This window comes from Oncorhynchus keta, chromosome 27, assembly GCF_023373465.1.
Source record: "Oncorhynchus keta strain PuntledgeMale-10-30-2019 chromosome 27, Oket_V2, whole genome shotgun sequence".
NCBI classification, from domain to species: Eukaryota; Metazoa; Chordata; class Actinopteri; order Salmoniformes; family Salmonidae; genus Oncorhynchus; species Oncorhynchus keta.
The window spans coordinates 16,093,817-16,106,718 of record NC_068447.1 but is presented as its reverse complement, the minus strand read 5'-3'; the positions used below and the strand labels follow the sequence as shown (position 1 = coordinate 16,106,718).

Genomic DNA, 12,902 nt, shown 5'->3' with positions numbered 1-12,902 from the left:
ATTCTGTACACACAATAACAGTCGATTTCTCGCCAAGCCCCAGGGTAGAGGGAAATATAGACAAGGTTTCAAACGTTTTAAATACAAATTTAGTTTCAAATGTGGAGCTGAATTTAACTATACTGCACCGGAGTAGATCTGTATTGAAAGTTACGACTGTTCAGCAGGTTTACTGCACCGGAGTAGATCTGTATTGAAAGTTACGACTGTTCAGCAGGTTTACTGCACCGGAGTAGATCTGTATTGAAAGTTACGACTGTTCAGCAGGTTTACTGCACCGGAGTAGATCTGTATTGAAAGTTACGACTGTTCAGCAGGTTTACGTAGAATATTTATTGAAACAAAGTAGCACATCGATCCAATTTAAAAAATAAACAAACAAAATAACAGCTATAAGAAATATGTTTTGCAAATCTCAATTAATTGCGAAGTGAATAAATATACAGTTTGGATTGATAACATATAGGAACAATGTTCTAATGAAGATGATCACAGGGCTAGTGGGGAGGAGCTGAGGGATATTAACAAGTTTGTGGCAACAAGCAAAGGCTAGAACCGTCTGTGAAGTCTTGGACAGGGGTAACACAATGAGCAGGTGTTTCAGAACAAAGGGCAATTCCCTTTACAAAAACAATGCCACGGAACCAAATTAAATCTGTGACATTTCCTTAAAAATGTGAAAACAAATGATAAGTAACCTGAAAATATTGTATGTAACAAAGTGTAGGATTTAAATGGATTTATTGAAATAGGAAAAACCCACAGCGCTATCTGGAAGCTTAAGAGATTTGGATAAAAGAAAATAAATACATACAATTTAATAAGTGATTGGTTGGTTAGACCTACTATATACCATATAGAACATGTGGGATTTCACCATCATGACCACAACATTGCCCATATACTGTATATTTAAACCATGAAAGTAGCATGTTATATGTTAAGTGGATATGGGTTTTAATATGGAGAAAGTAGACTATAATATGGTATATTACAGACACTGTAGCTCAAAACAAACAAATCATACAGTCGGGGTAAGGCCTCGGGGTCAAAGTGCATATGCTGAATGTGTTTGGGAGGACTGGCTGGGGCACCTGGGAAGATCTAGGCCGTGTGGGATACATTACAGGATGGAACTAACCCCAACCCAAATCATTCCCACTTTCCTAGGCCCTTGTTTGGTTTAGACAGAGGCAACATAAGGGACTAGGGTTCGGGTTTAGGATGGGGCCAATGACTACCTATAGAGACAGATTTAACCATGTTCAATGGAGGTTTGATTTAGGTCTAACCACCCTATAGTGACATAAATATGGAAGTAAACATTCCCCTCTTACAGGCAGCACCAGATTCAACAGCTAAGACTGTGGGCATTCAGCGTTCTCCATCAACCACAACATTTAACTCATCTAGTGTTATGAAACATGAGAGAAGCTCCCGTTTCGCAGTCATGGTGACCCAATGGACTAGTCAAATATAAGCTATAGGACTGTGGTCCCCAATTACATTCAGCCGTGGACGATTTCTCCTTGAGCGGATGGTCGAGGGGGCAGACACAGTTATAAATCATTTGTACACTGCAAATTGACCGCAAGAATCCAAAAAAGATACAGTACTTGGCAGTACCCTGATTACATTGGAATATAATCACATTTCTCTCTATTTATGCGTCGGAATACTTGGGAATAGATTTCCTAAATTAAAAATAACTTTGCGCTGATTACCCAGTGATTTTACAGTCTTAAATTCAACAATGAAAATTATAATTTGCCTTTTGTTTTGCTCAGAAAGGGGGGCAAATAAAATCACCTGTGGGGAGCCACCTATTGGGGCTTGTATATAACCTTGTTATAGGTCATATAACCTTGTTATAGGTCATATTGAAAGTTTTAAAAAATAATGACTGCTGATCTCCAGGCCTTGGGATTAATTAAAAATTAGCTTTGGATGATCGGGCAAAAATAATCTCAGAAAATAAATATTTCACTGTATTTTCGGTTTCAGAACATAACATGTTTTGGAACTATTACATGGAAAAGATCAGTCTTCTGCAACGGTATAATTGTTTAACTCTATAAATATAATTTATATAGTTTTTTCTTTTTCTTTCTTCCTCTCTTCGCCTCCTTCGTTCCGCCTCTCTGGATACACACACGCATGCACACTTGCACGAACACACACTCTTCCCATCCTCCTCCTCCTCCTCCTCCTCCTCACTTGCAGACGAACTGGTCCACGGTTTTGGTGCAGCGCTTGCACTTGACATAGCAGCACCAGTGGAACTTGCAGTGGCATCGCTCCACAATCTGGGCCTTGTACTGGTCATAGCCCCGGCCACAGCACATCAGCTCACAGCCATCCATGCCCTCCGAGGTCTTATTGCACAGCCTGCCTACAGTACCCAGGGAGCCTGTGCTCTGATTGGACAGACAGTAGTCTGGGCTGGACTCGATGTAGACCAGGTCGTGGCTGGTGGGGGGGTTGAACTTGCTGTCCCGCTGCACCAGTTTGCCACGCAAGTTGAGCTTCATGGAGGCTGCGCTGTCGTACTTCTCCTTCAGGGTCTCGCCCACCTTGCGGAAGTCTGCCAGCTGCAGCCAGCACGTTTTCAGACTGCAGGAGCCCGACACACCATGGCACTTACAGGAGACATGGGCCAGGTCCGACACAGTCTGAGAGGAGAGAAGGAGAGGTAGAGAGAGGGGGACAGGACAGACTGATTATTATCACCAACTAGAGAGACTACACAGGACTAACAGAAAGCAGAGAACAAGTTTCATCTAAAAATGTCAAACTGTCAATACTGTACACGTGCTTTACTGTGTGTGTGAATGTATCATGCATCAGATCTTCACAGACGTTATGTCATTAGGGAGAAGTACATGATGCCCTCTATGGCCCACACTGTCAGCAGAACAGAACCCTGTCCGCTCATTACTACCAGTCAGAAGAGATGTGAAAAAAACGCGTTCTGGCGAGCTGTTTCCTTTGAGGAATGAACCACAGGAAGAGCTCCGCGAGCCGTCATGACACCATCTCACACAGATCAAAAGACAGGCTTCAGAGGAGAGGCAGAGCTGTTACACAGATGATCAAGTGATACGGTCCTACGCCCCATCGGATTGACCTGGATTATCTCTCTCTCCCCTCTGTCTTCCCTTCCCTCACTACTGTCATTAGGAATCAACTTCAGGACAGCTGAAGTAGGTGGAGATGGACTTGTTTTCCTCCTTTGAGTGTGTGTATCATTAGAATAAGTATGCAGTACAGTGCTTCAGTTAGTCAGGGTGTGTGTATCATTAGAATAAGTATGCAGTACAGTGCTTCAGTTAGTCAGGGTGTGTGTATCATTAGAATAAGTATGCAGAACAGTGCTTCAGTTAGTCAGGGTGTGTGTATCATTAGAATAAGTATGCAGTAGCAGTACAGTGGTTCAGTTAGTCAGGGTGTGTGTATCATTAGAATAAGTATGCAGTACAGTGCTTCAGTTAGTCAGGGTGTGTGTATCATTAGAATAAGTATGCAGTACAGTGCTTCAGTTAGTCAGGGTGTGTGTATCATTAGAATAAGTATGCAGTAGCAGTACAGTGCTTCAGTTAGTCAGGGTGTGTGTATCATTAGAATAAGTATGCAGTAGCAGTACAGTGGTTCAGTTAGTCAGGGTGTGTGTATCATTAGAATAAGTATGCAGTACAGTGCTTCAGTTAGTCAGGGTGTGTGTATCATTAGAATAAGTATGCAGTAGCAGTACAGTGGTTCAGTTAGTCAGGGTGTGTGTATCATTAGAATAAGTATGCAGTAGCAGTACAGTGCTTCAGTTAGTCAGGGTGTGTGTATCATTAGAATAAGTATGCAGTACAGTGTTTCAGTTAGTCAGGGTGTGTGTATCATTAGAATAAGTATGCAGAACAGTGTTTCAGTTAGTCAGGGTGTGTGTATCATTAGAATAAGTATGCAGAACAGTGTTTCAGTTAGTCAGGGTGTGTGTATCATTAGAATAAGTATGCAGTAGCAGAACAGTGGTTCAGTTAGTCAGGGTGTGTGTATCATTAGAATAAGTATGCAGTTCAGTGCTTCAGTTAGTCAGGGTGTGTGTATCATTAGAATAAGTATGCAGTAGCAGAACAGTGGTTCAGTTAGTCAGGGTGTGTGTATCATTAGAATAAGTATGCAGAACAGTGTTTCAGTTAGTCAGGGTGTGTGTATCATTAGAATAAGTATGCAGTACAGTGGTTCAGTTAGTCAGGGTGTGTGTATCATTAGAATAAGTATGCAGTAGCAGTACAGTGGTTCAGTTAGTCAGGGTGTGTGTATCATTAGAATAAGTATGCAGTAGCAGTACAGTGGTTCAGTTAGTCAGGGTGTGTGTATCATTAGAATAAGTATGCAGTACAGTGCTTCAGTTAGTCAGGGTGTGTGTATCATTAGAATAAGTATGCAGTAGCAGTACAGTGGTTCAGTTAGTCAGGGTGTGTGTATCATTAGAATAAGTATGCAGTAGCAGTACAGTGGTTCAGTTAGTCAGGGTGTGTGTATCATTAGAATAAGTATGCAGTAGCAGTACAGTGGTTCAGTTAGTCAGGGTGTGTGTATCATTAGAATAAGTATGCAGTACAGTGTTTCAGTTAGTCAGGGTGTGTGTATCATTAGAATAAGTATGCAGTACAGTGCTTCAGTTAGTCAGGGTGTGTGTATCATTAGAATAAGTATGCAGTAGCAGTACAGTGGTTCAGTTAGTCAGGGTGTGTGTATCATTAGAATAAGTATGCAGTACAGTGCTTCAGTTAGTCAGGGTGTGTGTATCATTAGAATAAGTATGCAGTACAGTGCTTCAGTTAGTCAGGGTGTGTGTATCATTAGAATAAGTATGCAGTAGCAGTACAGTGGTTCAGTTAGTCAGGGTGTGTGTATCATTAGAATAAGTATGCAGTACAGTGCTTCAGTTAGTCAGGGTGTGTGTATCATTAGAATAAGTATGCAGTAGCAGTACAGTGGTTCAGTTAGTCAGGGTGTGTGTATCATTAGAATAAGTATGCAGTAGCAGTACAGTGGTTCAGTTAGTCAGGGTGTGTGTATCATTAGAATAAGTATGCAGTAGCAGTACAGTGGTTCAGTTAGTCAGGGTGTGTGTATCATTAGAATAAGTATGCAGTACAGTGTTTCAGTTAGTCAGGGTGTGTGTATCATTAGAATAAGTATGCAGTAGCAGTGCAGTGCTTCAGTTAGTCAGGGTGTGTGTATCATTAGAATAAGTATGCAGTACAGTGCTTCAGTTAGTCAGGGTGTGTGTATCATTAGAATAAGTATGCAGTACAGTGCTTCAGTTAGTCAGGGTGTGTGTATCATTAGAATAAGTATGCAGTAGCAGTACAGTGGTTCAGTTAGTCAGGGTGTGTGTATCATTAGAATAAGTATGCAGTAGCAGTACAGTGGTTCAGTTAGTCAGGGTGTGTGTATCATTGGAATAAGTATGCAGTACAGTGCTTCAGTTAGTCAGGGTGTGTGTATCATTAGAATAAGTATGCAGTAGCAGTACAGTGGTTCAGTTAGTCAGGGTGTGTGTATCATTAGAATAAGTATGCAGTAGCAGTACAGTGGTTCAGTTAGTCAGGGTGTGTGTATCATTAGAATAAGTATGCAGTAGCAGTACAGTGGTTCAGTTAGTCAGGGTGTGTGTATCATTAGAATAAGTATGCAGTACAGTGTTTCAGTTAGTCAGGGTGTGTGTATCATTAGAATAAGTATGCAGTAGCAGTACAGTGCTTCAGTTAGTCAGGGTGTGTGTATCATTAGAATAAGTATGCAGTACAGTGCTTCAGTTAGTCAGGGTGTGTGTATCATTAGAATAAGTATGCAGAACAGTGTTTCAGTTAGTCAGGGTGTGTGTATCATTAGAATAAGTATGCAGTAGCAGTACAGTGGTTCAGTTAGTCAGGGTGTGTGTATCATTAGAATAAGTATGCAGTAGCAGTACAGTGGTTCAGTTAGTCAGGGTGTGTGTATCATTAGAATAAGTATGCAGAACAGTGTTTCAGTTAGTCAGGGTGTGTGTATCATTAGAATAAGTATGCAGTACAGTGTTTCAGTTAGTCAGGGTGTGTGTATCATTAGAATAAGTATGCAGAACAGTGTTTCAGTTAGTCAGGGTGTGTGTATCATTAGAATAAGTATGCAGTAGCAGTACAGTGGTTAAGTTAGTCAGGGTGTGTGTATCATTGGAATAAGTATGCAGTACAGTGCTTCAGTTAGTCAGGGTGTGTGTATCATTAGAATAAGTATGCAGTAGCAGTACAGTGGTTCAGTTAGTCAGGGTGTGTGTATCATTAGAATAAGTATGCAGTAGCAGTACAGTGGTTCAGTTAGTCAGGGTGTGTGTATCATTAGAATAAGTATGCAGTAGCAGTACAGTGGTTCAGTTAGTCAGGGTGTGTGTATCATTAGAATAAGTATGCAGTACAGTGTTTCAGTTAGTCAGGGTGTGTGTATCATTAGAATAAGTATGCAGTAGCAGTACAGTGGTTCAGTTAGTCAGGGTGTGTGTATCATTAGAATAAGTATGCAGTACAGTGCTTCTGTTAGTCAGGGTGTGTGTATCATTAGAATAAGTATGCAGAACAGTGTTTCAGTTAGTCAGGGTGTGTGTATCATTAGAATAAGTATGCAGTAGCAGTACAGTGGTTCAGTTAGTCAGGGTGTGTGTATCATTAGAATAAGTATGCAGTAGCAGTACAGTGGTTCAGTTAGTCAGGGTGTGTGTATCATTAGAATAAGTATGCAGTACAGTGCTTCAGTTAGTCAGGGTGTGTGTATCATTAGAATAAGTATGCAGTACAGTGCTTCAGTTAGTCAGGGTGTGTGTATCATTAGAATAAGTATGCAGTACAGTGCTTCAGTTAGTCAGGGTGTGTGTATCATTAGAATAAGTATGCAGTAGCAGTACAGTGCTTCAGTTAGTCAGGGTGTGTGTATCATTAGAATAAGTATGCAGTACAGTGCTTCAGTTAGTCAGGGTGTGTGTATCATTAGAATAAGTATGCAGTACAGTGCTTCAGTTAGTCAGGGTGTGTGTATCATTAGAATAAGTATGCAGTACAGTGTTTCAGTTAGTCAGGGTGTGTGTATCATTAGAATAAGTATGCAGAACAGTGTTTCAGTTAGTCAGGGTGTGTGTATCATTAGAATAAGTATGCAGTAGCAGTACAGTGGTTCAGTTAGTCAGGGTGTGTGTATCATTAGAATAAGTATGCAGTACAGTGCTTCAGTTAGTCAGGGTGTGTGTATCATTAGAATAAGTATGCAGTAGCAGTACAGTGGTTCAGTTAGTCAGGGTGTGTGTATCATTAGAATAAGTATGCAGTAGCAGTACAGTGGTTCAGTTAGTCAGGGTGTGTGTATCATTAGAATAAGTATGCAGTAGCAGTACAGTGGTTCAGTTAGTCAGGGTGTGTGTATCATTAGAATAAGTATGCAGTACAGTGTTTCAGTTAGTCAGGGTGTGTGTATCATTAGAATAAGTATGCAGTAGCAGTACAGTGCTTCAGTTAGTCAGGGTGTGTGTATCATTAGAATAAGTATGCAGTACAGTGCTTCTGTTAGTCAGGGTGTGTGTATCATTAGAATAAGTATGCAGAACAGTGTTTCAGTTAGTCAGGGTGTGTGTATCATTAGAATAAGTATGCAGTAGCAGTACAGTGGTTCAGTTAGTCAGGGTGTGTGTATCATTAGAATAAGTATGCAGTAGCAGTACAGTGGTTCAGTTAGTCAGGGTGTGTGTATCATTAGAATAAGTATGCAGTACAGTGCTTCAGTTAGTCAGGGTGTGTGTATCATTAGAATAAGTATGCAGTACAGTGCTTCAGTTAGTCAGGGTGTGTGTATCATTAGAATAAGTATGCAGTACAGTGCTTCAGTTAGTCAGGTGTGTGTATCATTAGAATAAGTATGCAGTAGCAGTACAGTGCTTCAGTTAGTCAGGGTGTGTGTATCATTAGAATAAGTATGCAGTACAGTGGTTCAGTTAGTCAGGGTGTGTGTATCATTAGAATAAGTATGCAGTACAGTGTTTCAGTTAGTCAGGGTGTGTGTATCATTAGAATAAGTATGCAGTACAGTGCTTCAGTTAGTCAGGGTGTGTGTATCATTAGAATAAGTATGCAGTAGCAGTACAGTGCTTCAGTTAGTCAGGGTGTGTGTATCATTAGAATAAGTATGTAGTAGCAGTACAGTGGTTCAGTTAGTCAGGTGTGTGTATCATTAGAATAAGTATGCAGTAGCAGTACAGTGGTTCAGTTAGTCAGGGTGTGTGTATCATTAGAATACGTATGCAGTAGCAGTACAGTGTTTCAGTTAGTCAGGGTGTGTGTATCATTAGAATAAGTATGCAGTAGCAGTACAGTGGTTAAGTTAGTCAGGGTGTGTGTATCATTGGAATAAGTATGCAGTACAGTGCTTCAGTTAGTCAGGGTGTGTGTATCATTAGAATAAGTATGCAGTAGCAGTACAGTGGTTCAGTTAGTCAGGGTGTGTGTATCATTAGAATAAGTATGCAGTAGCAGTACAGTGGTTCAGTTAGTCAGGGTGTGTGTATCATTAGAATAAGTATGCAGTAGCAGTACAGTGGTTCAGTTAGTCAGGGTGTGTGTATCATTAGAATAAGTATGCAGTACAGTGTTTCAGTTAGTCAGGGTGTGTGTATCATTAGAATAAGTATGCAGTAGCAGTACAGTGCTTCAGTTAGTCAGGGTGTGTGTATCATTAGAATAAGTATGCAGTACAGTGCTTCCGTTAGTCAGGGTGTGTGTATCATTAGAATAAGTATGCAGAACAGTGTTTCAGTTAGTCAGGGTGTGTGTATCATTAGAATAAGTATGCAGTAGCAGTACAGTGGTTCAGTTAGTCAGGGTGTGTGTATCATTAGAATAAGTATGCAGTACAGTGCTTCAGTTAGTCAGGGTGTGTGTATCATTAGAATAAGTATGCAGTACAGTGCTTCAGTTAGTCAGGGTGTGTGTATCATTAGAATAAGTATGCAGTACAGTGCTTCAGTTAGTCAGGGTGTGTGTATCATTAGAATAAGTATGCAGTAGCAGTACAGTGCTTCAGTTAGTCAGGGTGTGTGTATCATTAGAATAAGTATGCAGTACAGTGCTTCAGTTAGTCAGGGTGTGTGTATCATTAGAATAAGTATGCAGTACAGTGGTTCAGTTAGTCAGGGTGTGTGTATCATTAGAATAAGTATGCAGTACAGTGCTTCAGTTAGTCAGGGTGTGTGTATCATTAGAATAAGTATGCAGTAGCAGTACAGTGATTCAGTTAGTCAGGGTGTGTGTATCATTAGAATAAGTATGCAGTAGCAGTACAGTGGTTCAGTTAGTCAGGGTGTGTGTATCATTAGAATAAGTATGCAGTAGCAGTACAGTGGTTCAGTTAGTCAGGGTGTGTGTATCATTAGAATACGTATGCAGTAGCAGTACAGTGTTTCAGTTAGTCAGGGTGTGTGTATCATTAGAATAAGTATGCAGTAGCAGTGCAGTGCTTCAGTTAGTCAGGGTGTGTGTATCATTAGAATAAGTATGCAGTACAGTGCTTCAGTTAGTCAGGGTGTGTGTATCATTAGAATAAGTATGCAGTACAGTGCTTCAGTTAGTCAGGGTGTGTGTATCATTAGAATAAGTATGCAGTACAGTGGTTCAGTTAGTCAGGGTGTGTGTATCATTAGAATAAGTATGCAGTACAGTGCTTCAGTTAGTCAGGGTGTGTGTATCATTAGAATAAGTATGCAGAACAGTGTTTCAGTTAGTCAGGGTGTGTGTATCATTAGAATAAGTATGCAGTAGCAGAACAGTTGTTCAGTTAGTCAGGGTGTGTGTATCATTAGAATAAGTATGCAGTTCAGTGCTTCAGTTAGTCAGGGTGTGTGTATCATTAGAATAAGTATGCAGTAGCAGAACAGTGGTTCAGTTAGTCAGGGTGTGTGTATCATTAGAATAAGTATGCAGTAGCAGAACAGTGGTTCAGTTAGTCAGGGTGTGTGTATCATTAGAATAAGTATGCAGTTCAGTGCTTCAGTTAGTCAGGGTGTGTGTATCATTAGAATAAGTATGCAGTAGCAGAACAGTGGTTCAGTTAGTCAGGGTGTGTGTATCATTAGAATAAGTATGTAGTAGCAGTACAGTGGTTCAGTTAGTCAGGGTGTGTGTATCATTAGAATAAGTATGCAGTAGCAGAACAGTTGTTCAGTTAGTCAGGGTGTGTGTATCATTAGAATAAGTATGCAGTTCAGTGCTTCAGTTAGTCAGGGTGTGTGTATCATTAGAATAAGTATGCAGTAGCAGAACAGTGGTTCAGTTAGTCAGGGTGTGTGTATCATTAGAATAAGTATGCAGAACAGTGTTTCAGTTAGTCAGGGTGTGTGTATCATTAGAATAAGTATGCAGTACAGTGGTTCAGTTAGTCAGGGTGTGTGTATCATTAGAATAAGTATGCAGTAGCAGTACAGTGGTTCAGTTAGTCAGGGTGTGTGTATCATTAGAATAAGTATGCAGTAGCAGTACAGTGGTTCAGTTAGTCAGGGTGTGTGTATCATTGGAATAAGTATGCAGTACAGTGCTTCAGTTAGTCAGGGTGTGTGTATCATTAGAATAAGTATGCAGTACAGTGTTTCAGTTAGTCAGGGTGTGTGTATCATTAGAATAAGTATGCAGTAGCAGTACAGTGGTTCAGTTAGTCAGGGTGTGTGTATCATTAGAATAAGTATGCAGTAGCAGTACAGTGGTTCAGTTAGTCAGGGTGTGTGTATCATTAGAATAAGTATGCAGTAGCAGTACAGTGGTTCAGTTAGTCAGGGTGTGTGTATCATTAGAATAAGTATGCAGTAGCAGTACAGTGGTTCAGTTAGTCAGGGTGTGTGTATCATTAGAATAAGTATGCAGTACAGTGTTTCAGTTAGTCAGGGTGTGTGTATCATTAGAATAAGTATGCAGTAGCAGTACAGTGTTTCAGTTAGTCAGGGTGTGTGTATCATTAGAATAAGTATGCAGTAGCAGTACAGTGCTTCAGTTAGTCAGGGTGTGTGTATCATTAGAATAAGTATGCAGTAGCAGTACAGTGGTTCAGTTAGTCAGGGTGTGTGTATCATTAGAATAAGTATGCAGAACAGTGTTTCAGTTAGTCAGGGTGTGTGTGACAGAGCGTATTCCTGCTCACCCTCCGTCCAGCCTCGTTATTGTGTAGGTTCATCATGAGCCGGGCACTCTCAAAGGATCCCTTGGCATAGCTCTTCTCCCGTTCCCGCGCGTCAACAAACTCTTTAGAGAATCTGTAGCCATAGTTCAGGTTGTCCCCGCAGCCGCCCCACAGCCAATCACGAGGCAGGTCTTTGGGACGTGCAGCACGACTGCAGCCACAGCTCGACAGCTCCCCCTCTCTGCAAGCCCTGCTCACAGCATTGACCACCCCCGCCGCGCTGATGGCATACGTAAACGCTGTTTCTCTGCTTCCTGCGGACAGACACAGACATAGACACAGACACAGACACAGACACAGACACAGACACAACATTAATATATGACAGACCTGGTGATAGATGGAATTAGAAGTGATGAGTCAAAATCTAAGAAGAAGAGACGAGTCATCGAATAAAGGTCCACATTGTGAGTCATTGTAGTGGAGTCCAGCCTGGCCAGAAACAGCACTTCATGGAGCTTTAACATGAGTCAACAGTATGGAGCAGAACGATCACACCACGTTTACTTCTGGATATAGTGGGCTCATCTAACCAGGCTTCCAACAGTAGAATGGTCCTGCCGCTTTGCCTCAATCCTTCAGGACATTGATAGTTGTTGGGAGTTAACCAATCAGAGCAGAGCACCCTCCAGGGGCAGCTGCCAAACCAAAGCAATGTTTCAAACCAGTCATTTCCCCTGAGTGACATGCCAACTGAGCAAACTTGCTCCATCACATCACTGCCTACATCTTTCTGACACGCAGTGTTAACCTTCCATTAGAGACAGCCACAGTTTATACAGTACTGGTGAGAGGGAGAAGAGCCATCTAAAGCACCAGTCTCAGTGCTCATCTAGGAGAAGGACACAAAAAGACATACCTGCTGGCCTCAATCCCTAGGAAACATATTGTAATGACCATACCAGGCTAGGCGAGAGCAGGGACGAGAGAGAGGGAAAGAGAGAAGGGGGGCGTAAGAGGTAGTGAATGAATCTGGTCCAGATGGGAAGTCTCGGCGGCAGGGTCGGCCAAGGGGGAAAAAGGTTATTAGTTTTCTACAACCTCAAACCCGGTGTAGGAGATTGGCCTAATAGCAGAGCTGTCGACAGACAAGCTGTCCCCTCGATCTACCTCTCTCTCCCAGGACTAGATCTACCTCTCTCTCTCTCCCAGGACTAGATCTACCTCTCTCTCTCTCCCAGGACTAGATCTACCTCTCTCTCTCCCAGGACTAGATCTACCTCTCTCTCTCCCAGGACTAGATCTTACCTCTCTCTCTCCCAGGACTAGATCTACCTCTCTATCTCCCAGGACTAGATCTACCTCTCTCTCTCCCAGGACTAGATCTACCTCTCTCTCTCTCTCCAAGAACTAGATCTACCTCTCTCTCTCCCAGGACTAGATCTACCTCTCTCTCTCTCCCAGGACTAGATCTACCTCTCTCTCTCTCCCAGGACTAGATCTACCTCTCTCTCTCTCCCAGGACTAGATCTACCTCTCTCTCTCCCAGGACTAGATCTACCTCTCTCTCCCCCAGGACTAGATCTACCTCTCTCTCTCCCAGGATTAGATCTACCTCTCTCTCTCCCAGGACTAGAACTACCTCTCTCTCTCCCAGGACTAGATCTACCTCTCTCTCTCCCAGGACTCTCTCCCAGTGACCATACCTCTATCCTCCA

The 12,902-nt window shown here is 41.8% G+C and overlaps 1 protein-coding gene across 1 annotated transcript in view; it reads right to left on the bottom strand.

Annotated features, from left to right (window-relative positions):
* Nucleotides 1–313: 313 nt before the first annotated feature.
* wnt5a (wingless-type MMTV integration site family, member 5a) overlaps nucleotides 314–12,902 on the bottom strand; it is a 40,949-nt gene continuing 28,360 nt past the window's right edge. The window contains exons 4-5 of the mRNA XM_052481814.1: nucleotides 11,206–11,498; nucleotides 314–2,672 (exon numbers count right to left, since the gene is read on the bottom strand). Coding sequence (XP_052337774.1) covers nucleotides 2,214–2,672; nucleotides 11,206–11,498 — 752 coding nt within the window. The 3' untranslated portion in view covers nucleotides 314–2,213. The remainder of the gene's footprint in view (nucleotides 2,673–11,205; nucleotides 11,499–12,902) is intronic.